The sequence below is a fragment of the Protopterus annectens genome, chromosome 12.part0 (assembly GCF_019279795.1).
Source record: "Protopterus annectens isolate FY-2018-M chromosome 12.part0, PAN1.0, whole genome shotgun sequence".
Taxonomy (NCBI): Eukaryota; Metazoa; Chordata; order Ceratodontiformes; family Protopteridae; genus Protopterus; species Protopterus annectens.
In genome coordinates, this window is record NC_056746.1 from 593,550,684 (window position 1) to 593,574,761 (window position 24,078).

The 24,078-nt window shown below is 38.8% G+C and overlaps 1 protein-coding gene across 1 annotated transcript in view; it reads left to right on the top strand.

Moving 5' to 3' along the window:
- Positions 1–24,078, top strand: part of LOC122816734 (mesothelin-like) — a 464,103-nt gene that overhangs the window by 322,940 nt on the left and 117,085 nt on the right. The window contains exons 14-15 of the mRNA XM_044089728.1: positions 13,752–13,907; positions 22,658–22,794. Coding sequence (XP_043945663.1) covers positions 13,752–13,907; positions 22,658–22,794 — 293 coding nt within the window. The remainder of the gene's footprint in view (positions 1–13,751; positions 13,908–22,657; positions 22,795–24,078) is intronic.

Genomic DNA, 24,078 nt, shown 5'->3' on the forward strand with positions numbered 1-24,078 from the left:
ATACATGGAATTATTGGAGACAGGCCATGAAAGCATGCATGGGGTAGCTGCCACATTAGTAAATACGTATATGTATGAGACTGTTATTGCTAATGGTAATCACAGTGTTGCACATTTTCAGCTTCGGTCATGTAAGGTTATGGGTCCCTATCTATTCACCGACAATTCATTGACATTTCACTCATTCTCATTTCACAGACATTTTAGGCGACAGAGAAGAGCCTTCAAAAAATAAAAAGTTGGGGCTTCCCCCCCCACCCCCCCCCGGGGGGTGGCCCCCACACCCCCTAACTATATATATCAACTCCAGGGCTGCACAACACTGGGGCACATCTTTCTTTCTGTTAAATGAACTTTCTGTCGTGAAATGAGTGTCAGTGAAATGAATTGTCGGTGAATAGATAGGGACCCAAGGTTATCCATATATACCTAACATTTTATGCCCTTCATGATATAGATATTGTAGTCTGCAGCCATGTGGATAGAGGCACCATGCAGGTCAAGATATGAAGCCATCATATGGAGGTCTAAGGGAGATATTAGGTTCAAAAGTTCATAACAAGTTATTAGACAAGCAGTCCAAGAGACCATTAAGGAGTCTACTCAGATTCTCACTTGTCATAAAACACTGTCTGATTAAATAACTTGCTCAAATTTCCACAGTAAGCAAATGTAGGATAAGGGAATGAAATCCTGTACTACAAGATGTATAGTGTCAACAGCTTATAGTCTTAAAGCTATGCATTAATTGACAGATAGAATACCTGTGCTTCTGGACGCAACAGTATGTGTGGCTTTGAGAATACTGGCTAAAGGAACATTTCAACAACTAGTAGGAGAAATGATGGATGTATTCCAGGCATCTGCCTCATGTTTAATGCATGAGTTCCTTGATGCCATGGCACAGCATATTGGGAAGCATATGTGATTTCCATATACCACAGAGTAGAGAGCCAACACGTGCCAGCTATTTGTGAGATAACCCATTTTCCTAAGGTACTGGGGACCATAGACTGTGCCAACAGTGCAATAAAGACCCCCACCTGTGGAGCAGAAACAGGTATATTAACTATGATGGATTCTACTCTTATCAGCTACCAGGTGCCTGGAATGCATTGGGTAAAACATACAAAACCTCTCCAGATCACCCAAGAAGTATCCACAACTCCCACATGCAGTACATGTGTGACCTATACCAGTAGCTTGTGTGGGCTACTTTTAACCACAGACAACTTATTGGTGATGTTGGATGTGTCCTGGAGCCAAGGTGAAAGATACTTATTAGAAATTCTCAGACCTTGGTGGATAGCGACTACAAAACTGATGTGTTACAGACCTGTGTCTTTGTCAAATGTGTTTTTGTCCTTCTGAAGACCTGCTTCTGCTGTCTGGCTGTATCTGGGGTGTAGTACAGTATGACCCTGGAACATACAGTATAATCTTTGCAATCTGTGTAATGTTCCACAACATCATGATATGCAAGCAGTTACAGCTGGGTAGAGACATTCCAGAGAAGGAAGTCCGATATGGACTGCTGGCTGCAGGGGATGCCATGGCACTGGAGAAGAGGCAGCATCTGGTGGTAACTCTAGGCTAGATTAAAGCTTTATACAGAACATTAAAAATTATGTATGTGAAAAGATACACAGGCTGTGTTATAACATTCATAGACTGGCCATGTACTACATCAGATGTAGGCTACCCAAGTAACAAAATACTGAGGGCAGAGAAAAGTTATCCTCATACTCAGCCACTGGCGTGCTGTCTATTGATGCCCTCGTTTCACCCCATAGAGCTCATGGCAAGTGATATTTATTGTGTTACAGGTAATAACATTGCTCCATGAACAGATCTGTCTATGCTTCCTGTCCACGTTTGTCATCTAGGTTTCTTGGGTGGGTTGCACAGCACATGAAATGGGGTGGAGCTGTCACTATCACACTGTGCATGTCAACTACTGACAACTGTCAGCCCTGTCTGTGTCAAGATGTAGCTGCCATCATTATCAATGATAGTTCCCAGAAACTAAGTAGCCACATTTCCACGGTGGAGGACCCTGACAGCACAACACCTGTGAAAACACCAAAAGTGGTCACCCAAACTAAGTGTGAACCCTTAATCAATAACTACAGCCTGTACCTCTCAACTCTTCAGATTGTTGCAGAATGTCTAGATTTTTGCATCATATTTTGGGTCTGTTTCTCATAAAATTTATGTTTTTCTGGCAAATCACTGAAGATCGAAGTCAGTAAACAATGACAGACATTTGAGTTTCAGACTTTTATAACCTTCAGAAAGTTCATGACAACACAAATCCTGTTATTCTATCAGCTTTCTAAGTTTATAAGAACAATATTTAAAATCTGTCCCTATTGTTGGGCCTTTGTTCTTCCATTCTTTTAGACTTTGTCCTGATTTTTTGTGTTAAGAGGTTGAGAGGTATGCTACAGCCCTCTGAATGAATTACTACCATGTAAGTAATATAATGGTACTCAAAAATAATAAGTAATACACCTTGCGTTGATGGTGTCTGAGCTTGAAGCCCAAATCCATCCATCCATCCTCAGTCCCTTTTTCCCAGTTTTGCACTTGGGGTTGGGCTGTCACTTTAAAAGTAGCAATCATCTTGAGCCAAGGTTTACACCACCAGGTGGCTAGCCCTGCCATGGATGTTCCTCAGCAATGAAATTGTCATGGTTGTAAATTATGTTAATAGACACACATTTAGTTAGTATGGCAGATAGTGATCGTGCTGAGACATTCCCACCTTGAGCATCACAAAATGGTATCTGTGGTGACCTGCTTTTCTCTGCACCAATGTTTATCATGCTGATATAGAATGTGGAGCTGCTTGGACCCCCATACAAAGATGCCAAGAACTCTTCCATATTAGTGATGTTTCAGTGGCTGGAACACTTCCTGCAGCCCTTTCTCCTGAGCCTGGCAGGCTGTCCAACTCAGTACACAAGTCAGGAATGTCTGCTGAACCAAACACAGTGGTCAGTAAGCAAGGAAGTGTGATTTTCTATTAATGCCCATTTATGAATACATACAACATTATTTATGTAAATGACTTGACCCTGACAAGGTATATATGGTACTTCATGATATCAAATTAAAACTCAAACAAAGCTCTAAAATTTTTCATTTTTTCTTCCTGTCTACAACCAACTCACACATATTTATAGAATATGCATATATAAATAAATATGTTTCTCCAAATATCTCAAGCATTGTGAAAGCGATGTATTGTAGAAAACACTTGGCTACCAGAGGTCAGGATGGTGACCATGCACTGCATGCTGCTGTGAAGTTCAGCTAATTAGTCCTAAAAAGGTGTGACCACATTGATTCTGCAATCCAAGTTCCCAAAAAGCAATTTAGTAATGCAGATATGTGATTAACGCTTTGGCAATATCGTAGCCTATTGCCAACCTCCAAAATTAGATGTTGAAACTAAAGATTTCTTTGTATAACTCCCTTAGAAATCATATTTCTACTTTGACTGAAAGTGTGGTGAGGCTTGAACAGCTGATTGCTGTAATGATGCAGGAATAAAATGCATACCAAATGCCATATGAAGTATTCATGGACTACTTAATGTATACTTTATCAGTGCAGGTTCATAATAGAGAATTCTAAAGACAGAACTTAGAATTCAGAACCCATTTTAAAGAAAAAAAGTTTCAGCATGTTTGTTCAGTTTAGCTTTTAACACTGACGCGAGCTTTCATACAAGTGATTTAATCCTTTTCAGTATCAAATTGAGTCACAGTGTAGTATGCCATTATCAGCATGACCACATCTGTAAGCTAGAGGTTATTCTTCTCATCAGTGATTTTGGAATTGTGCAGTAGAAGGATACAACACTATATGCTGTATCAAGGAGTTGGAGTATTATCAAATGCACTGTCTGTTGCTATTCATGTTGCTGTATCTCCAAGTAATGATCTTACATTTCATTAATAGCATCAGCAGACATCAGAAAGTACAGTTGTGTACACTTACCATAAATGTAGATGTTCGAGTGTATTCACTGTTGCAGTCATTACATTTGGGTTATCTGCTTGCAGTTGCCCTCAGTCAGCCTGATTAACAAAGTCTTGGGTCCTACGTTGGTTGCTGTCTCTTCTTCCATGACGTCAGGTCATCAGTGGTATAAAACATGCAGCCGATGTCATTACATCAGTTTTTCTTGCCCCAGACGTCAGGTGCCCCCCTAATGGAAAGCAATCAAATCTATAAATATACAAGGTTATACCTCAAACAACAAAGCAAATACACCAAAAAGCTTTTAAGCATTGAAAAGAAGAGAAGAGGTATAGCCAAAAGAAGTCAGGGGGCTGGAGGGAGGGTAACCCGAACTGCAACAGTGAATACACTCGAACATCTACATTTATGGCAAATATACACGGCTGTACTATGTTCTTCATATTTCACTGTTGCAGTCATTACATTTGGGTAGATTCCCAAAGCTAAGGATGGGAGGAGGAATTTAGATGGCATTAGGACCACATATAAGGCCCTGCAAAACTGCACTGGCAAAGCCAGCTCTGGATTTAGAGAAAATTGTCAAATGGTAATGCTTGGTGAAAGTATGTACAGAACTCCAGGTAGCAGCTTCTATGATGTCCCTGGCAGGTACACCTCTGAGAAAGGCTGTAGAGGTAGATGCAGCCCTGGTTGAGTGGGGTCTGATCCCCTGTGGTATAGGTTTTCCATGGTGCTTATAGCAGGAATGAATACAATGGCTTATCCATTTGGAGATGGTTTACTTTGACATAGCCTTCCCCTCTGTCCCTGCAGCAAATGCCATCAGCAGTTGTTCAGATTTCCTTTGCGGTTTAGACCTGTCCAAGTAGAATCTAATTTGTCTGTGCACATCTAAGGAGTGCAGTATCTGTTCCCCTTTGTTCTGTGGATTAGGAAATAAGGTCGGCAAATTAATGGACTGATTAAAGGCCACACTGGATACCACCTTTGGCATGAAAGAGGGATTGGTCCTGAGGGACACCCTGTCTGCATGAAAGATGATGAAAGGCTCCACTGCCATAAGGGCCTGTAATTCAGACACCCTTCTAGCTGAAGCCATGGCTAAAATGAAAGCTGTTTTCCAATAAAGGAATTTTAAATCTGCAGTAGCAGCTGGCTCAAAAGGAGGAAGGGTGAGTTTCTCCAATACAAAGTTAAGGTCCCAGGCTGGAGTTGGAGCTCTCCTAGGTGGTCTTAAATTTTTGGCCCTTCTGAGGAACTGCTTGAGCAGTGGATGAGATAAGAAGGGAGGTTCTGTCTTATAATGAGCTGAAATGGCTGAGGTGTGAATTGTTATTGAGAAGAAGACAGGCCCTTGTGAAGCATCTCAGTTAAGTATTGTAAAATCTGAGGTAAATTGGGCACTGCTGTGCTCATCCCTTGAGATTGGTCCCAGGCACAGAATCTTTTCCATTTTTCAGCATAAGATTTTCTAGTACTAGGCCTCCTTGCCTCTAAAATGACATCCATCACTGGTTTACTGAGGGATGGTAAAGGAGAGTTTAGGTAATTAGCCAGGCTGCGATGTTCAGTGTTTGAAGCTGAGGGTGCAGAATCTGGTTCTTCTGCTGAGACAGCAGGGTAGGAGTCTGAGGCAGGTGCCATAGGGCCAACAGTGACACTCTGTGCAGGAGGGGGTACCTGTGTTGGCGTGGCCAGGCTGATGCAATCAAAATCATCCTTGGTTTGTCTTGTTTGATCTTTAGTAGTACTTTGGAGAGCAGAGGCACAGGAGGAAAGGCATAACCTGATAGTTTTTTCCAACTGAAGGACAGAGCATTCACTTTCCAAGCTTGTCTGTGGGGAGTCCTTGCGCAACTTTTTTCCAATTGATAGTTCTGGGGGGAGGCAAACAGGTCTATATCTGGGCTCCTCCATTTGCTTGTCAACATGTTGAAAACCCTTGGTTCCAGTTTCCACTCATGTGGGCCCATGAGGTTTCTGCTTAGTCCATCTGCCAGTGTATTTAGTTTTTCTGGCAGGAATTGAGCTTGTAGATGCACTTAGTAGCTCAAGGCTGTGTTCCACAATGCCATGGCTAGTCTGCAGAGGGGGTATGAATGTGTACCCACCTGCTTGTTTATGTACCACATAACAGGGGTGTTGTCCGTCTTTACCATTAATTGTCCTGGAAAAATGTGGTCCTTGAAGGCTGTCAGAGCATTCTGTACAGCTAACATTTCTTTATGATTGATGTGAAGGTGCATTTGAATTGGGTTCCATTTGCCCTGAATGAACTTCCCTGCCAGGTGCGCCCTCCATGCATAGTCTGATGCGTCTGTTGTTTGGGTTTGGGCGGCAGGGGGTAGTGTGAATGGTAGTCCTTTGTTTTGGTGGCAGGCCTCTGCCCACCAAAGGAACTCTAGGCGTAGACAAGGAATGATAGGAATTATTGCTTCTATATCCTGAGAATGTTGACACCACAGGCTTTTTAGATACCATTGTAGTTTCCTCATATGCAGTCTTGCATATGGAATTAGAAGAATGCAGGAGGCCATGAACCCCAAGGTTTTTGTGGCCACTTGTTTGAAGTAGGTTGTCAAGTGAATTTGTTTCTCTGGCATGAGGAAAGCCATCTGGGAAGTTGTATTCAGGATTGCTCCCAGGAATATAATTTGTTGACAGGGTACCAGGTGTGATTTCTTTTCATTTATGGTGTACCCCAGACAAGTTAGCACCCTTTATACAAAAGCCAGATGATTCAGAAGTATGTCCTGGTTTTCTGCCTGAATTAGACAATCGTCCAGGTATGGGTATATTTGAATATTTCTTTGCCTACAAAATGCAACAACTGGAGCTAGGCACTTTGTGAATACCCTGGGCGCAGTAGATAAGCCAAAGGGCAGTGCAGAGAACTGATAGTGCGTGTACCTGCTTTGAAGCGTAGATATCTTCTGTAAGATTCCCTGATTGGGATGTGCTGGTATGCTTCCTTTAAATTTAGTGTTGCCAGCCAGGCATCTTTGCTTAGCATAGGAAGCAACTGGTGAAGAGTCAGCATCTTGAATTTTGGAATCACCAAAAAGGTGTTAAGAGTAGGCAGGCCCAGGATAGGATGTCATGAATTGTCCTTTCTGGGTACCAGGAAAAATCTCGAGTAGAAACCTTGTCCCTTTTCCTCTTCAGGTACCAGTTGAATAGCCCCTATGCTTTAAAAGAGAGTGTACTTGCTTTTGGGCCTCTGCCCACTGATGTGGAGGTAGATCCGGCCAACCGCTGGAGTTGGTAATGTGTGGAAATGAAATCTGTATCCTTGAGACACTATATTTATAACCTATTTGTCCTGGGTAATGAGTCCCTAGTTCTTTGCATAAAGTGCAATCTTTCCCCCCAAAGGGGCAGTCAGTTGAGAAATGCTTGGAAGTTTTTAAAAAGAAGTCATTGAGACAGTGTACCACAGGGGGGAGTTTTATTACTCCCAGATTTGGAAGTGGAGGCCCCCCACTGCTTAGTCCTGTGCGTTCCCTGGGACTGAAGCCTGGGTGCTCTGCTGGATTTGGGTTTGGACTGAGAAGGTCTGGAAGAGGCAGGAAAGGACAAATTCTTAGAAGGCCAATGCCTACTAAATCTTGGAGGTTGTACTTGTAAAAAATCTTTAACAGTTTGCATAGATTTAGCTTTTTCCTTCATCTTTTTAAGAACTTCTTCTGCCTTGTTGCCAAACAGGCGGTCCTGATTTAAGGGAGCATCCAGTAGTTTCGCTTTAACATGATCTGGCAAGGATTGCTCCTTAAGCCAAGCTTGCCTTCTAAGTGCAGACCCAGTTACTGCAGCCTGCAAGATGCGTCTAGTGAATCAAAACCATATTGCAATGTATGTTTACCAACTTGTTCAGCAGAATGCATTAAATCCTGTAAATCCTTATTTTCAGCACAATCAGGAATCAATATCATTTTCTGTTTAAGCAGTCCAGTAATAAGCAGCTGATACTTTAACATCTGAAACTGGCAATTTAAGGCCCTAATGGCCAAAGTTGCAGAAGTGTATACCTTCTTACCCCATCTATCCAGCACCCTGGACTCTCTATCAGAGGGGATAGGATTTTTGGCAGTAGTAGCTTTAATGCCCTTGGGTCCCTGTGAAACGGTTTCAGGATCCACAGTAGGATTTTTGAAAAGGAACTTGTGAGAGTCAAGAACCTTGTAATATCTATCAGGTTTTCTGGAAGCAGGAGGTAAAGAGTCAGGGGCCATGCTAGATTCCGAAAAGGCATCATCAACAATGTCTAGTACAGGAGGTATGGCTAAAGGCCTGTGCTGGGGCAGGAGTAAGAAATCCCTAAGCCTCTTTTTAGAATCATAGAAATCCTGGCTTTCCCAGCGAAAATGCTCCCTAAGAGTATGCAAGGTTTCACCAAAAGAGAAATCCTCTGGAGGGGAAGCAGAGGGAATAGAGTCCTCTGCATCAGAATCCTCATAGGTAGATAAGGGTAAATCCTGGTCATCAGAAGAAACAGAAATTTCAGAATCCTGGTCAGAAGTATCATAAGCAAACTCAGTCCTAGGTCTCTTAGAGGGGAAAGGTTGGCTCCCCCTGATTAAAGTAATAAGGTCTTCAGTCATTCTTATCATTTGTTTTTTAGGCATAGAGGCCTGACCATGTGGTCTAGGCATCAGTTTTCTAGGCATGGTTCGAGTTTTAGGCCTTGAAGAAGAAGATGGCATTGGTTTAATATGCAAGTCAGTAGGCCTGAATACACCTTCAGAAGCCGGTGCCTGCACAGCGGCTCTGGACCCATCCAAGGTAGAGACATCCGCAGGTTCCACAGTTGAAGCATCTTGCAGCATACCGGACTCCGAATGGGTCTCAGTAGAGGCCTGCAAGTCTGAAGTAGTGGGTATCAGGGGCTGTGAGACTGACTCACTGAGTACCAGCGAACTGGGCGGCCTGTGTCTGTTTTTATCTTTGCATTTTTTGGGAATGTCGGTAGTCGGATGGCTTACCGAAGACATATCAGGATAATTGAACCGAGCACCAAAATAATTAGAAGCGCAAATATACCGACGACAGATAGTTCATGGTATAAATAAGGCACAAAACCGACAGCGAGGTACGTCATGGTCAGGGCCTAGGCAAGGAATACAGTACGAATGAAAATCTTTAAGAGGTATTTGCTTTCCACAAGAAATGCAATTATTTACTTTTACTGACATCAGTTTAGAGCAAGAAAAGGTTTCCCCAACAGGGTACTTAGCTTTTAATTGAAGACTTCAGTTCTGAAACTCGAAAACGAAAATTTCAGGAGTCGGCCAACTGGCACATGCGAACTGCTTCTGCTTCGGGCACCGCACGGCAAGAAAGACTGATGTAATAACATCAGCTGCATGTTTTATACCCCTGACGACCTGACACCACGGAAGAAGAGACAGCAACCGACGTAGGACCCAAGACTTTGTTAATCAGGCTGACTGAGGGCTACTGCAAGCAGATAACCAAAATGTAATGACTGCAACAGTGAAACATGAAGAACATCTTGTGTTGTAGCATTTTTGTCATAGTTTATTTTCATTCAAAACTGACAACAGAGCTTTCATTTGCAGCATAGATCTGGGAGTATCAGTTTTGTGATACTTTATTTTCATTCAAAACTAACAACAAACAGAGCTTTCATTTGTAGCACAGATCTGGGACACTTTTACACTGAACAATAAAAATGGATTTTAAGTGTTGAATTACATTCTAAGACAAAATTAAAATTATTTGTGTATTAATTTAGGTAAATTGTTATAAAACCGTAATGTGTTAAGTTATGATAGTTCAAACCATCCACATTTACAATTATATGATGAGCTTAATTCACACTGCTACTGTAGCCTTTTGATGGTGTCCTGTCAAAGACAGTGCACCCAGCCAGCTTGCCAAAGCACTAACTCCGCTCCCTCTCACTTACTCTGGCTGCTGATAGGCTGCAGCCTTTTTGAGGAAGTATATCAGTGACTGGAATGAGGTAAATCTTCAGAAATTTACTGCCAGCTTGAGGAGAAGTATCCCTCTCTCTGGCTCCAGAGGAAAAGCAGTTAGTCAGAACCTTTTTGCCTGACAGATAAGACCCTCTTTGGGGACCCTTTCCTCACATAAATATCTTTTGTTGAACATTTGTGGTATTATTTCTGATCTAACTCAATAACAGAAAAAAAACTATCACCATTTTTATGGTTTTCCACCTTAAGAATACTGGGTTCTGTCAGAAATTGGATGTCGTTCTGCTCGGTTTACTTGGCTTATTTTTCATTTTTATGTGGAACACTGTGATTCTATAAAAAATATTAAGTATTTGGGCTGTGCTTTTGCAGCTGGAATGTGTTTTTCCACCTGTTACTGTTTTTAACAGAATATTTTCCCATTTCCGAAGTAATAAATGTTCTGTGATATTTCAGACTAAAAGTTTAAGGTCTGGTGACACAATTTTGAATGTACTGCTTCTGTTTACATGTTTGTGGAAGAAAAGTGTGGTTGGTACTTACAAGTGAATATTTACTGTCTCCAGGTATTACTGTGCTTACAGTGTTAGTAATCAAGTATGCTGTTCACTGACCTTCATGTGAAAGTTTCAAAATTCAAAATGTTGAACCGTCAGTCAATGCTTGCACCACATTGTGTTATGGATCTCAAGGATGCTTACCATCAAATACCCAATGCTCACAGTTTCAGGATCTACCTAAGGTTTGTTATATCTGGCACCACCCTTTGGGCTCTTCACTGCATCTCAAGTATTCACAAAGTGCCTTGCCTCAGTGGTGGCTCACTGCAGATTGCAGGGCATCCTCATTGTTCCTTATGTAGATGACTTCCTTAGTTCTGCAGAGTCTTCTTCCAGATCTTTGGAGTCCTTGAGAAAAAAGTGTCCAACCTTCTGCCACATCTGGGATTTTACTTAAACCTACAAAAGTCTTGTCTCACATCCTCTCATGAAATTATCTTTTTGTGGTGTCTGATAGGTACACTCATGCAAAAGGTCATCTCTCCAAAAGAAAAGATGATAACTTACCAGCAAATCTTTCTGATTTTTTCACAAGAGACTCATAGTTAAGTATTAGACAAGCTGCCCTAATGAGCCATTTTATGACTAGCCAATTTCCCTTTCAAAGGTGAGTGTCTGTGAGGTAAACACCTTAACCATTTTATCAACCCTGCTGACCCCTCTAAAGGATTGAGAAGCAGGCTAATGCAAACAAATTTCTCAGTATTCTAGGGCTCATGGCATCTGCTATCCTCATGATACCATTTGTCAGATTAAACATGGGAGAAAAAAATCCAGTGGTACCAAAAAATACTTGGACCCAACACACACACACACACACACACACACACACACACACACACACACACACACACACACACACACACACACACACACACACACATATGTATTAGTTTCTGAAAGGAGTGTTGCACATGAGACCCCCTTGCAAGCAAATTTCTCCTCCTTGGAATCTCAATTTTGTTCTAGAAAAAACTGACTTTAATTCCCTTTGAACCAGCCTCTCAGGCTGACTTGCAGTTTATTACATGGAACACTGTTTTACTTGTTTTGATATCTGCAAGGTGAGTATCTGAGCTGCAAACTCTCATGGTGGGAGAACCATATCTGGTTTTCTGCAGGGATAGGGTCACATTACACACTAATCCTTCATTCATGCTTTACTAAAGTTACTTCTGAGTTTTCCTTGAATCAAGCCAACAACCTCTTAGCTTTCTTCCTGGAGAGAAAAACAAGGGAGAGCACATTCTACATGCCTTGTATGTGCACAGGCAGCTCAGGTACTACCTTGTCAGAACCAAGTCCTTTAGGAAAGCTGAACAAGTGTTTGTTCCCTATGCTGGTACAAAGAAAAAAAAAACTTCTGTCTAAACAAACTATATCCAGATGGATGTCCTCTGCTATTGTTTTTTGCTTTTCCTACCATGGTATAACTGTTCCAGGCAATGTTAAGACACATTTTACCAAGGGTTTGTCCTCTTCAATGGCATAATGGAAAGGGGTGTACTCTAGAAGTATTCTATAGGGAGTAACTTTGTCCTTTGTCTGTACTTTCACAAAGCCTCAAAGCATGAGGCACAGTGCAAATTAGACCAATAAACAAAAAAACACTGTGAAGAGGACAAAACCGCACCGGACAGCCAAGATGTTCTATCAGATTTATTGTAAGGTTAAACGTTTGAACAATCACCACATTTTTCATCAAAATCTGTAAGACTTCATCAGACACGAACAAATTGCAATTAACACATATATATATATATATATGCTGACAAACCTTTTAAACTAGCCAATAAAAAGCTATACAAAACAATCCTCATGAATATTAATAAAATTAATTTAAAACCAAAAGCATGCAAATCTGAATGACCTGTCAATAATTTTAATTAATTTATGTAACATCCATATATAACGTATATGTTAATATGTATTGAGATGTATAATGCATTAAAAACATTTAATAAAACCATTTTATTATTTTTAATTATATATAAAACATTTAACCATGAATTGCAAATGACCTTTAATATTCATGAGGATTGTTTTGTATAGCTTTTTATTGTCTAGTTTAAAAGGTTTGTCAGTATATATATATATATATATATATATATATATATATATATATGTGTTAATTGCAATTTGTTCGTGTCTGATGAAGTCTTACAGTTTTTGATGAAAAATGTGGTGATTGTTCAAACGTTTAACCTTACAATAAATCTGATAGAACATCTCGGCTGTCCGGTGCGGTTTTGTCCTCTTCACAGTGTTTTTTTGTTTATTACTTTCACAAAGCGCTACAAACTGGATTCCTTCTCTAGGGCCAGGACAGGCTTTATGAGGACCATTCTTCAGGGGCACTTGGACCGTTGTCCTTCCTCCTCTCAGGTAGAATAAACATTGGGAATCTACTCATGACTACTGCAGCAGCGAGAATGAAGGACATAGTATAGTTGTATAAGTACCCCATACTCATAAAAGTAGACGTTTAAATTTCTTTACTGCTGCAGTAGCCACATCTACCCACTATCCCCATTTGTAAATAGTTGAGGTGGGACAAACCTTCCTTTTTTACCGTTGTTAATTGTTGTCGCTCTGTTTGGATGATTTTTATTGTTATTATTGATTTTTGTTGTTGGATCAGGATGCATTTTCCGTTCTCGGAGCAGTAAAGTCCTGAGGCTTTACCTCACTCTTGTTGCTGATATACATTGTTCCAAAATGGGTGCAGCCTATCAGCAGCCAGAGTGAGTGAGAGAGAGGGGCGTTAGAGTTTTGGCAAGCTGGCCAGTTATGTGTCATTGGCAGGACATTAGCCAAATGCTCCTACAGCAGTGAAAAAATTAGAACATCCACTATTATGGGTAAGTACGACTTACACAACTGACTTTTTCTGTTATCAATTTTTGGTCTTTGTTTTGATACCAAATCACCGCTGTATGCTTTTCTTGAAACATACAGTGGTGTGGAATAATTGACATCCTTTTTTACATCTAGCTTGCAGGCATCATGCTCACATACACCTCTAACCCCCCCCCCCCCAACAAATCTCACAAAGTGCTTTCTGGTTTCATTTTCACTTTTCTGGCCGATAGCTCCTTATGTTGTTACTCTCATATCTTCAACTACTTTTGCTGTGGTCCATTTCCTGTGTAAGCCATCATCTGGCACTGTTAATGCAGGTTTTCTAGTTTTGATTACATCTGGCATATTATATTTTAATATTATAATTTCTTTATAGGCTTACCCCACAGGAATACCAGAAAGTCAAATCCAGCTCCTTCGATCACTCGCCCGCACTTACACTGCAGCAGAGCTTTCTGCTTTTAATATTACTACACTCGATACATTGCAGTCACTACTGAATCCTGCTGATCCTGTTTGGGATAATGACAAGGTAAAATTTAATATTACTTTCTTTGTTTTGCTGAATATTGTTTAGTAGTAAACTGCAGTATTGTTCTTTCTTAATTAGACAGTGCTTTAATTGCTACTACAACGTTTATGTATGTATATAGTTGCAACTTTAAGGTTACATTAAGTGATGCAGGTAGGCAGGAATTTCTTAAGGTATTGCAAATGTTCAACAGTGAAATATTTAGAAAAACATAATTTTTCTTTTAAAGACTGAGCATCAATGAAAATTAGATAATTTATTTTCAAAGAAAAAAATGAAAGTATTTATGCAAAGAATGTAAGTATGAATATAAATCTTCCTGTTTTGGTGATCTGATAATTAGAAGTTTGGGCTATGAATACATATAAGAAGCAAACCATGTTAGATAATATCCCATAATAGAATCTTAAATAGCTTTTACTTTTCACGTAGCTTATTCCAGCTAAACGCCCCCAAACAGTGGAATAGTTACATTTTCTCAGAAGTGTTAGGATGTGATCAGCTCCTCTGGACCTGCAATGATTGTAAATACAAAGGCATTTTGCACCTAGTCAGCAATGATGTATATATACAACAATATAGACAATAATATAGTACATCCTGGACGAAAAAAAATATATATGTAACCAGGGAACCATTTGTGGCTAGTCAAGATGATTCCTGTGGGCACACAGAAAGGCATATTATCCATAAACAAAAATGACAGAATCTATAGCAAGACTAATACCATTTCATACTCAATTGCTTAATACTGGAACAAACTGCCATTGTCTGAAAGAGAAAATAGATCATTGTCTTGTTTTAAGTCATCTCTTAATTCCCAGATGGGTCCGCTAGTTTACTCTATAGTGCTTGAGTTTGCTTTCTGAAGGGCCTTTTGGCCATCACACAGTCTGCCAGAACTGTTGAACTACTGAACTATTACTTCAACTGCATACAGCATATGCATGCAAGCTTTCTTTTCAGTATGAAGGTCTCTTGATGGCTATTTTAACAAACTATTCTTTGTTTTTCTGAATAGAGTTTTACTTCTCATTCTGCTTTGAAATCTCATGCTCATGATTAGTCCTCTTTCATTGCCTGAACAGTAGGTGGCTGCTCAGAAAAGTAAGAAATCTTTCTTTTTTTAAAAAGTAATACTTTAATGTTGTGGACCCCCCCCCCCCAGCATGGGGCCCTAGGCAACTTCCTATGACACCTAGTGCTAGATCCACCCCATCTTAAGATGCTTGCATTTGCCCCTCTAAGCAAATCTGAAATGCTTAGATTGATCTGCTGACTATCACCTCATTATATTCTTAGTTATAATCCCACTCCTCCATTCTATCACTGGATGCAGAACCTTCAAAATATTACCAACCGGTTTATTTGGGATCAGACAACAGCTAAGGCTGATAAAAATAAGTTAGATTCTTCTCTAAATGGAGGGGGAATGGGGCTTCTGTAAATTTAGCAATTGCACTCACATTCGCAGCTCCATACCTTCCTAGTGTACCATTCTCAACCTCCTCACCTGTCCACATTAGAAGTTCAAGTTCAGGTGTACATATCTACTTAACACTAAGCAATATAGAGTAATATCAAGCATCAGGAAAGAAAACAAAACAGTTGTAATAGATAAAATTGGAACATGTACAAACAGAGACAATGACTAAAGCAGTAAAAGCGTAGCTAATGCGATTAATGCAGGAATAGGAATTGGAAAGATATTAAAACTGTTGTTAATTAAATGCCAGCTCATGGTAAAAAAAAGGTATGTCTCTAGTGGTTGTTTAAAGGTACTCATTGCCAGCCAGGCAGTAAATTCCAAGTGCATAGGCTTTGATAACGAAATCATGGTTACCTACATATTTGAATCAACTCCTCCCAAAAAAGGCAACCAGGAGCCCTGAGAGGAGTATACAGGGAGAGAGGAAACAAATACCAGACTAGCAAATCCTGAAGATGAGGAGTACCCAAGATGACAAGAATAAGAATTTTTCAAATTACATATTGCTTGGTGAGAAGCCAGTGAAGGACACACAGAACCAGCAAAAGATGTTTTATTGGTATCCAAATATCCTGGTGAATAAAAGAGCTGTGGAATTCTGCATTAGCTGTAAGTGTCCATTCAAATTCAGTACTCATGACTCCGTCAGATAGTGCAGGTACAAGAAACCCATGATATGTGCCATGATCAGGAGATATACAGAAGAGACTATGTGTTTAAAGGGCAATATTCCTGAGATGTTATCAGGAAAGACTTACCAACTACTGAAATCTGGTCCATCAATATAAGGTCGCTGTTAATAATCACCTTCAAGTTATACACCTTTAATATTAGTTGTAATATTGTTCCACAGCATGTGATACTTGTGGAAAATAACCCATTCCCTTAGAATGGTATACATGACCATGTGAATATGTTCAGTTTTAACCAATTGTTGATCACCCAGCCATGGATACATTTCTTCTACAGTTTGTCAGTGACTAACATGGACTGTTGAAGAAATGACAGATAGATCAGTATTTCATCAGAATAGCAATCAGACCATGACCCCCAAAGGAAAACTGTATATGGGGAAAAGTAAACTACTGATGACTGAGTCCTGTGGAACATCACATCTGAGAAAATAGTTAACAAGTGGTTAACCACAGAAATATCTCTTTCTGTATGACATGGACAGGTAGGAAAGAAAGCCAATTTTGGAAGGTACTAATGAAGCCATAGTGATAGACTGATCCAATATGATGGCATGATCGAATGGAGCAAAGGCAGAAGAGCGATCAAGTGTGACTCGATCCAAATAAGGTTGATTGCTGACTATGAGGATGTTAGTCAAGACATTCTTTAGATTATTTCAGTACAACGTCTTGCTTCAAAAAAACACACTAAAATGGGTAATTGAAAAAAGTTATCCCTCGAGTGCGCATTTCCTTAAGAATGTTACATACAAATGGGAAGTTCATCATTAGGTAAATCTTATATAAATGATTAGAATCAAAATCACCCATTTCAGGGCAGGAGCAAAATACTTTCTTCATGGAGTTATCCATCTAGCAGCTGGATGGTGCGTCAAGTGTCCCCAGTTTTTCTTAAGTCATGGCAAAAGGACAGCATGATAGAGAAATCCTTTCTAGACTGGGGTTAATATTCCTTTGTGAGGCTATCCGCATAATTTTGTAGACAGATCTGTGACACAGGTGCAAATGACACACAAGAGACATTTTGAAATTCACATATCTCCTTCAAAAAGTATGAGGAAAAGCAACTTCTCCTCTATAACCATCTTAAAAGGTCACTTTAAGATCCCAAAATCTGTTCACTGGAAATACCCTCATATGCATCAAATTCTGCTAACTTTATCATTCAGTCTTGCTAATTTTGCTGGAAATCCTAAAATAAATCTTCTGATACATGACAAATTAATGTAATCTCTAAACTGCATTTTAGAAGCACCATAGTTTTATACCTACATGCAATTTTTGCATCTCTGTCTACTAATTCTACTTCCTCCCATATTCTAGAAAACTACAAGTCATGTTCTGCAGATTCTGCCCCTGATTATGTAGATAAGCACAATGAAGTACTTACTCATCTCTGGGGATCTCTACTTTGCATGAAAATTAGTTATTAGTTATTAGTTATTAGTTTTTTATGATAGTTCCCATTAACATAGTGTACTCTCGACTACAAGTCCAGTGGCAATCGCAAACACTACCCATCATACTCTTGTCACATTTCTCATTTATTTAGATGTGGTCTTCTGTAACATTGGGAATCAAGCATAAAGCTGTTCTTTGTATTACAGTGCTTTTGCATTAGTTAACTTCCAGCTACCACTAGAATATTTCTTGCGAAGTACTGTAGAAACATATCTGCCATGTAGCTAAACCTTTTCAATGTTCATTTGCAATCCTGGGCTGCTACACTCACAAGCCTTACTATCTATGACTTGCTAGCATTCTATTCATCAACCGTAGACAAATATATGTCCTATAATTAGCTCTATGGCAAAAAAATTGATTGCCTAATTTCCTTACCCCCTACCCATATGCTTTTTTAGGATTTTTGTGACATGTGACTGTTCATGATTTTCCAGTCTTCATCAGTTGCTTCATTTTAATTAGTCTAACAGCTCTTGTTTATTATTAACCATTGTTTTGAAAAATTGCTGTAGACATTGATGTGTATTAATGTTTATGTTCGGCTTATATACATATTTTTATGTGAGCCTGAAAAATATCTACAGACCAGTCCTACATTGTGGTATGCTCACAGTTGATGGCTGAAGTTATTGTACTTTGATATACAAAAGCTGTAGGTATACAGTATAACCAAGTGCTGTTTTCACAAATCTTTCTATACAATCACAGTAGCACTAGTGGGACACTTTACCATTCAGTCATAAATTTGATAATTTAGAGTTTTTGTCTTTAATTATGTAGATTTCATTACTATAGGTCAGTGTTATCTAACAATTTGGATAGTCCGCTCTGTCAGCTTGTAGAATTATAATGTAATGTTTAAACTTATAGAATCTTATTTGGAAAAAAAAAATCAATGTATGAACTGATTTTTTAACAGCTATGGTAGATTGTTCATAATATTGACCAACTATAGATAGCTGTTGTTGATAGCAGTTGGGCTGTGCCACAAAATAGTCTTCTGAAATACCTTGTACTAGTTCAATATGCATTTTTTGTGTAATCATTATGTATATACTTTATTTTCATTATATATCATGTATTTCTCTTGAAAAGTTAACTGCTAGTTCTGACTGTGAATTTGCTGCCTGATCTACATGTGCCCTATGTACAAAGCACTGGTGCTCCAGTCCCACATAAAATTTGGTTGCACCTATATATTTACATCTGCTAAGGTGGTAAAGTTCTCATTCATTATCAAATGTATTGGGTGATTGAGATAGTCTTGCTGCTGTTGTATTTTTTTTTCTGATGGAATGCCAATTATTGCCAGCAGTTTCCACAGCTGAAGTATTCCTGATAATCTCATTTGTCCGATCTGTACATCAGATAGTGCAGGCCAGCTGCTGACAGTAACTGTAAAGTGGCATGTGGATCTCATTTAGCTGCAGATAACTTGCACTTGTTCAATTTACCTAGCTCGCAACAGATGCAGGAATATAGTGGTGAGACTTTTGAGGTAGTGAGGCTATAAAAAAATTATCAGAACAGTGCAAGACTGATACCCTTCGTTTTATGAAGTTTCCCTTTGTTTAGTGCATTAAAAACCACACCTTTCAAGGTACAAAAGGAGGACAAGTGTGGATTTAACCACAATATGTCTTAATTTTTTTTCAGACTTGTTTCTATGCTGCAAGCCACATTGCTGCTTAACTTTGTTGTGAAACATATTCAGAGAACGTGTTTAATCCTGATAGAAACTCAACTATTTTGCTTTTGCAGTCACAAACAGTGCAGTATCTTCCTTGATGATTATATGTAGCAATGCAGAGTAATTTGTGCCTACAAAGGGATTAACATACAATATGGCTTTGGTTTTGTTCGTCAAAATGAGGCAGTTTGAGAAAAGTTTTTGGCTGTAATAAAGGATTTTTTAAGGATCAAATTAAGGAGAAGATTTAGTAATAATGATGTGGTTGGATGAGTCACATAAGTTGCCATCATATAAGGGATGTGTAGATTATGAAAGATCCTACTACAGTCCAATTGGCAGTCCTAAGTGCCAACTGTTTTGGGAGAAAGCGAATACAATTTAACATACAACTCAAAAATTTTATTCTGATATATAGATTTATATCTAGGGTATGGAATCAAATCTAAAAACCAAGGGTTCAAGCTTCTTGCATGTTTGTGTGATATTTAGTCAGTCAGAAGCCTTTACCAAACCTAAGAAGGTTACTGCAGTAGCATGACATTCTGCCATCATTGTCAGTGTAATGTCAGTTAATTTAATTAACATGGTATTTATTGAATGCCCACTTCTAAAACCAAGCTTGATCTGAGCTTAGAGTAAGTATTGTGATGAGCAGCTTGGAAGATGTGAATGGACAATGATCTCCCATGACGGAGAGGGATAATACCCAGAGTGCACCAAAGATGACCCATGGAGGGACCAGGTGATGTATGATGGGAGTAAAAGTCTAACACCAGTATATTTAAAAAATCTTATGCAAAACAGTTTGGCTCCACAACATGAGTGATAAACTGTCCTAGTAACATCTTGGTAATTTCGGATACTGAAATTAAATTAGATTATATTTAAAAAGAACTATGCAATCTGGACTTAAACAAAGTACAGGAAAAAACAAAATTAGTAATAATGTCCTGAGAACACATCAGCATGAACGTAATAGCACCATTTTATCTGTTATTCCATAGGTCATTTAAGTATGGGCAGATTTCCTCAACATTGGAAATGTGCACTTGTTAAACCCATCTTTAAGGGAAAGGGGAACAGGACAAACCCAGAGTCATACAGTCCCATAATTTTACTTTCATGATGTGGAAAAATAATGGAGAAGTTTATTTTGGATAAAGCATTCTCAGAAATGGAAAGGTTTGGACATGTATCAGTATACATATGTTAAAAACAGAGCTGTAACTACCTGTAACATGATGTTTTGTAACAAAATCATAACAGCTGTAAATGAAAAATTGAAATGTGATATAATTTATATAGATTTAACTTCAGCCTTTGATAGGGTTGTAGACAAAACACTGCTTAAAAAATTAGACCTAGGTATCACTGTAATCTTGATAATATGGATAGCTGTGTGGCTTGCAAATAGGTCATGGTTTTGTCATAGAGCAATTGGACAGGTGACATTCTAGATTACAGTCAGGCTGTCTCACAGGGTTCCGTCCTAGACCACTGCTTGTTTAGACTGTATCTTTCAGATCTATCTTTTTCTTATGAGATGTTCTACAGTCTGGATACATGTGACTTGAAAATAGGTGAACTGATCACTTGTGCTACAGATAGGGCATGAATGCAAAAGAACTTGATTAATTTGACCTTATGGCCACAAGAGAATAATATGCTGCTAAATACATCAAAAACTGAACATATGAGATTTTGGAGACATAAACTAAATTGTTTAATATTTAATACAGCACACAGTGATTGGAACTGTAGATTCATTTTAGGACCGGGGTATATTGCTAGATCCAGCTTTGAGTTTTATCTAATCATATCAACCAATTGCTTTATGATAGCTATAGGTGATATAAAATATTTATAAAGTCTAGGAAATCAGAAATGATAAAATCATTGTTTGTAAATTATATTAGACCCAAACTAGAGAATGGAATAACAATATGGAAACCTTATGAAACAACAAACAAGAGTAAATTAGAATGAATTCACTGCAAATATACCATTGTATCCATGGATGTGAAAATTTTAAGTTATTATAAAGACTAAAATGTCTGAATTTGCACTGTGTCAAATAGAGATATTAAAGAGGAGATCTTATTCTGATATATAGGGCATTTAGAGAGAACTGGGAATGTTTTGGGTTATCAAAAAGTAGCAGCAAACTATTGGACAACCTATGTAGATGATTCTATAGGAATGAGAGATGTACTAATTGGCTCTCTTGTAGAGTAGCTGATGTATGGAATAGACTACCAAATTACATTAAAACAAGCACTAGTTTAGATATTTTTAAGAATAACTTAGACAACTTGGATGTATGTAATACCAGCTGACCCATCCGGTATGGATGGTGTTACATTGGCTTGCTGCATTGACAGCTCATGCAGGATTTGTGATGAATAACCTGCAGCAAATATCCGAAATGTGCACTTGCTGAAAACTGTGCATCACTTGGCCAGTAGCCCCACTGTGTATGAGATAGCATGCATTCACCTCCTAGAGGTAGCCTACAGTCCAGCATGCAAGCCACTGAAGAAGGGTGTTAGGATAATCCACAGGATCTACAGGATAGGCCTCTCCCTAGCACCAGGCTTACACTTTCAAAAAGAATGATTGGGTTCATAAAGTATTTCAGCTGGGGAACAAATGATCTAGAAGACTATTGCCAGGACTAGTGAGTCCTGGCTATTACTACAACTGAGAAACGAATGACTAATTTGGTGCAACAAGGAGGAGCCATCAGGCTGATTCTCTGGACTTCTAAGAAGAAAGTTTGACTAAAGAGACTGGTTTGAAATCATTAAAAGAGTGTTTTGCCCATTCCTTGAAAAAGTTAAATGTAAATGATGGAAGTATCTTGCAAGGACACTGAAAATACTTTTATTTTTCTATATTTAGATGGGAGTTGATCAACACTGCAGTTCTGTAGTTCAGTTTGTAGCTTGAGAACCTGCTTAAATGATGCTATCGTAAACTGTAATGGGGAGAAGGTATAAGGTATTGCCAGGATTTAAATATGTTTGCAAAGATTTTGAGCTTGCTTTTTGCACAAGCCCATTAAAAGTATATATAAGTGGTTGCAGAACTAATGAGTCAGAAGTATTATTTGTAGGTTTATGTGTCTAATAGAAGGGTCAATGGACTATGAGCTGCAGTTTTTAAAAGACAAAATGCTTACCTATAATGTCTTTGTTTATGCAAGTAGTTAGATGTAAAGATTTTTGAAATGCTTTACATGAATGTTTAACTCTAAGGGGAAGCTAGTTACTTACCCTGAATTGCCCAGCATTCTAAAAATATTGTCTGGTGATCTTTTTTTAAAAAAATGCTGTCTTAGGAAATTACCAGATGTACATAACTAATGTTTTATTTTTTCTTCTTTAAAATATTACATTATCTTTTCCAGGCCAAGCAAATTCTAACAAGATTTTTGCAGCTGGGAGGTCAGCTAGATAATCTTGCATTGAATGCAATTGGTGGGCAGTACCTCTGCACTCTTGATGATTCCCAAATAAGCAACACTGTAAATTCAACAAGTCTAAGGTAAGTAGGACTGTGAGATTACACATATTTGTCCTTTATTGTCACTCATAAAAGCATAGGAACACTGCATGCAACTTCATTATCTGTTACAATGGATTCCTGGTTACAGAGATGAAATATAACCAACCTACATCCTACAGAGAGATTTTTTTCCATATATTGAATTTTCATGATGTGTAGCTATAAGTATCAGACATAAGCATTCTTTAAAAACAAACTGTTACAGCTTGATTTAGCCAGCTTCTTAAATTTGGGTTCTGGTATTCAGAAACAGTGTGCAGAGGTGTACAAGTTCAGGATCGTGCTTACATATATGGATTATGGTGTTTAATGGTGGTGTACAAAGCAGCTTTATTCTTTATGAAGTATGCACAGAAGTGCTGCTGTGACCAGTTCATCCTCAATCTCAGTGTAGCCAAACAGTTGCTTCACCACACTGTGCTGCATGACACTTCAGCATAACAAAGCAGGGAAAAGCTAAGTAATATGGCATAGTTTATATTTTATATAAACTATGTTTTCTTAGCTATGCCTTGATTTCCCATCACGCTTGATGGTAATTCATAAAAAGTTTACAGCCATTAGGCATGACAGTGGATTCAGGGTCACTACTATAATATAGTAATGAGGAGATTGGTTGTTGTACAACCTCCAAATGGTAAGAGCATCACTGCTTGGGCACAGATCAAGTACGATTCTGATAGCAGGTTTGCCTGCACCAAAGACAATTTTGTTGCTGGAAGTGTTTTTCGTACTTTTTTTGCAGTTGAGATAACAGTGACTTTTTTTAAATTTAGTGCTAATATGCCTCTCAGATCTGTGTCAGTGGTCACAAACAGTATACCATTTGTTTGTTTACAGCTGGATCCCCATAACTCATCTGATGGTTAATCTCCCAGGCCCATGCTTACACTTATCAAGGGTATCAGAACTTGTCAAAGATGTGGGATGCAGGGCTAGACTTAAAAAGGCCCTTGTGGTTGTTAGCCTCGTAAACAGCTATGAACCTATGAACCTATGAATTGGGACTAGCCTATACATGGCTGGTATACTGTTCATGAAATGCATGTGATCCCTGTGGAAGAGTGTTTTGCATGGAAGGTGTGTGGATGGCATACTGTGTATGCACTGTGTAGTTAAGACCACATATAAGATATTGCCCCGTTGAGTACATTATTTTATGTCACAAAGTACTTTAGTGCACAGGTTTGCTGAGTACCAACCCTATAGTAGTACACAGTTATTTATCTGTAGCTCACTAAGTAAATCCAAGAAATAATAGTA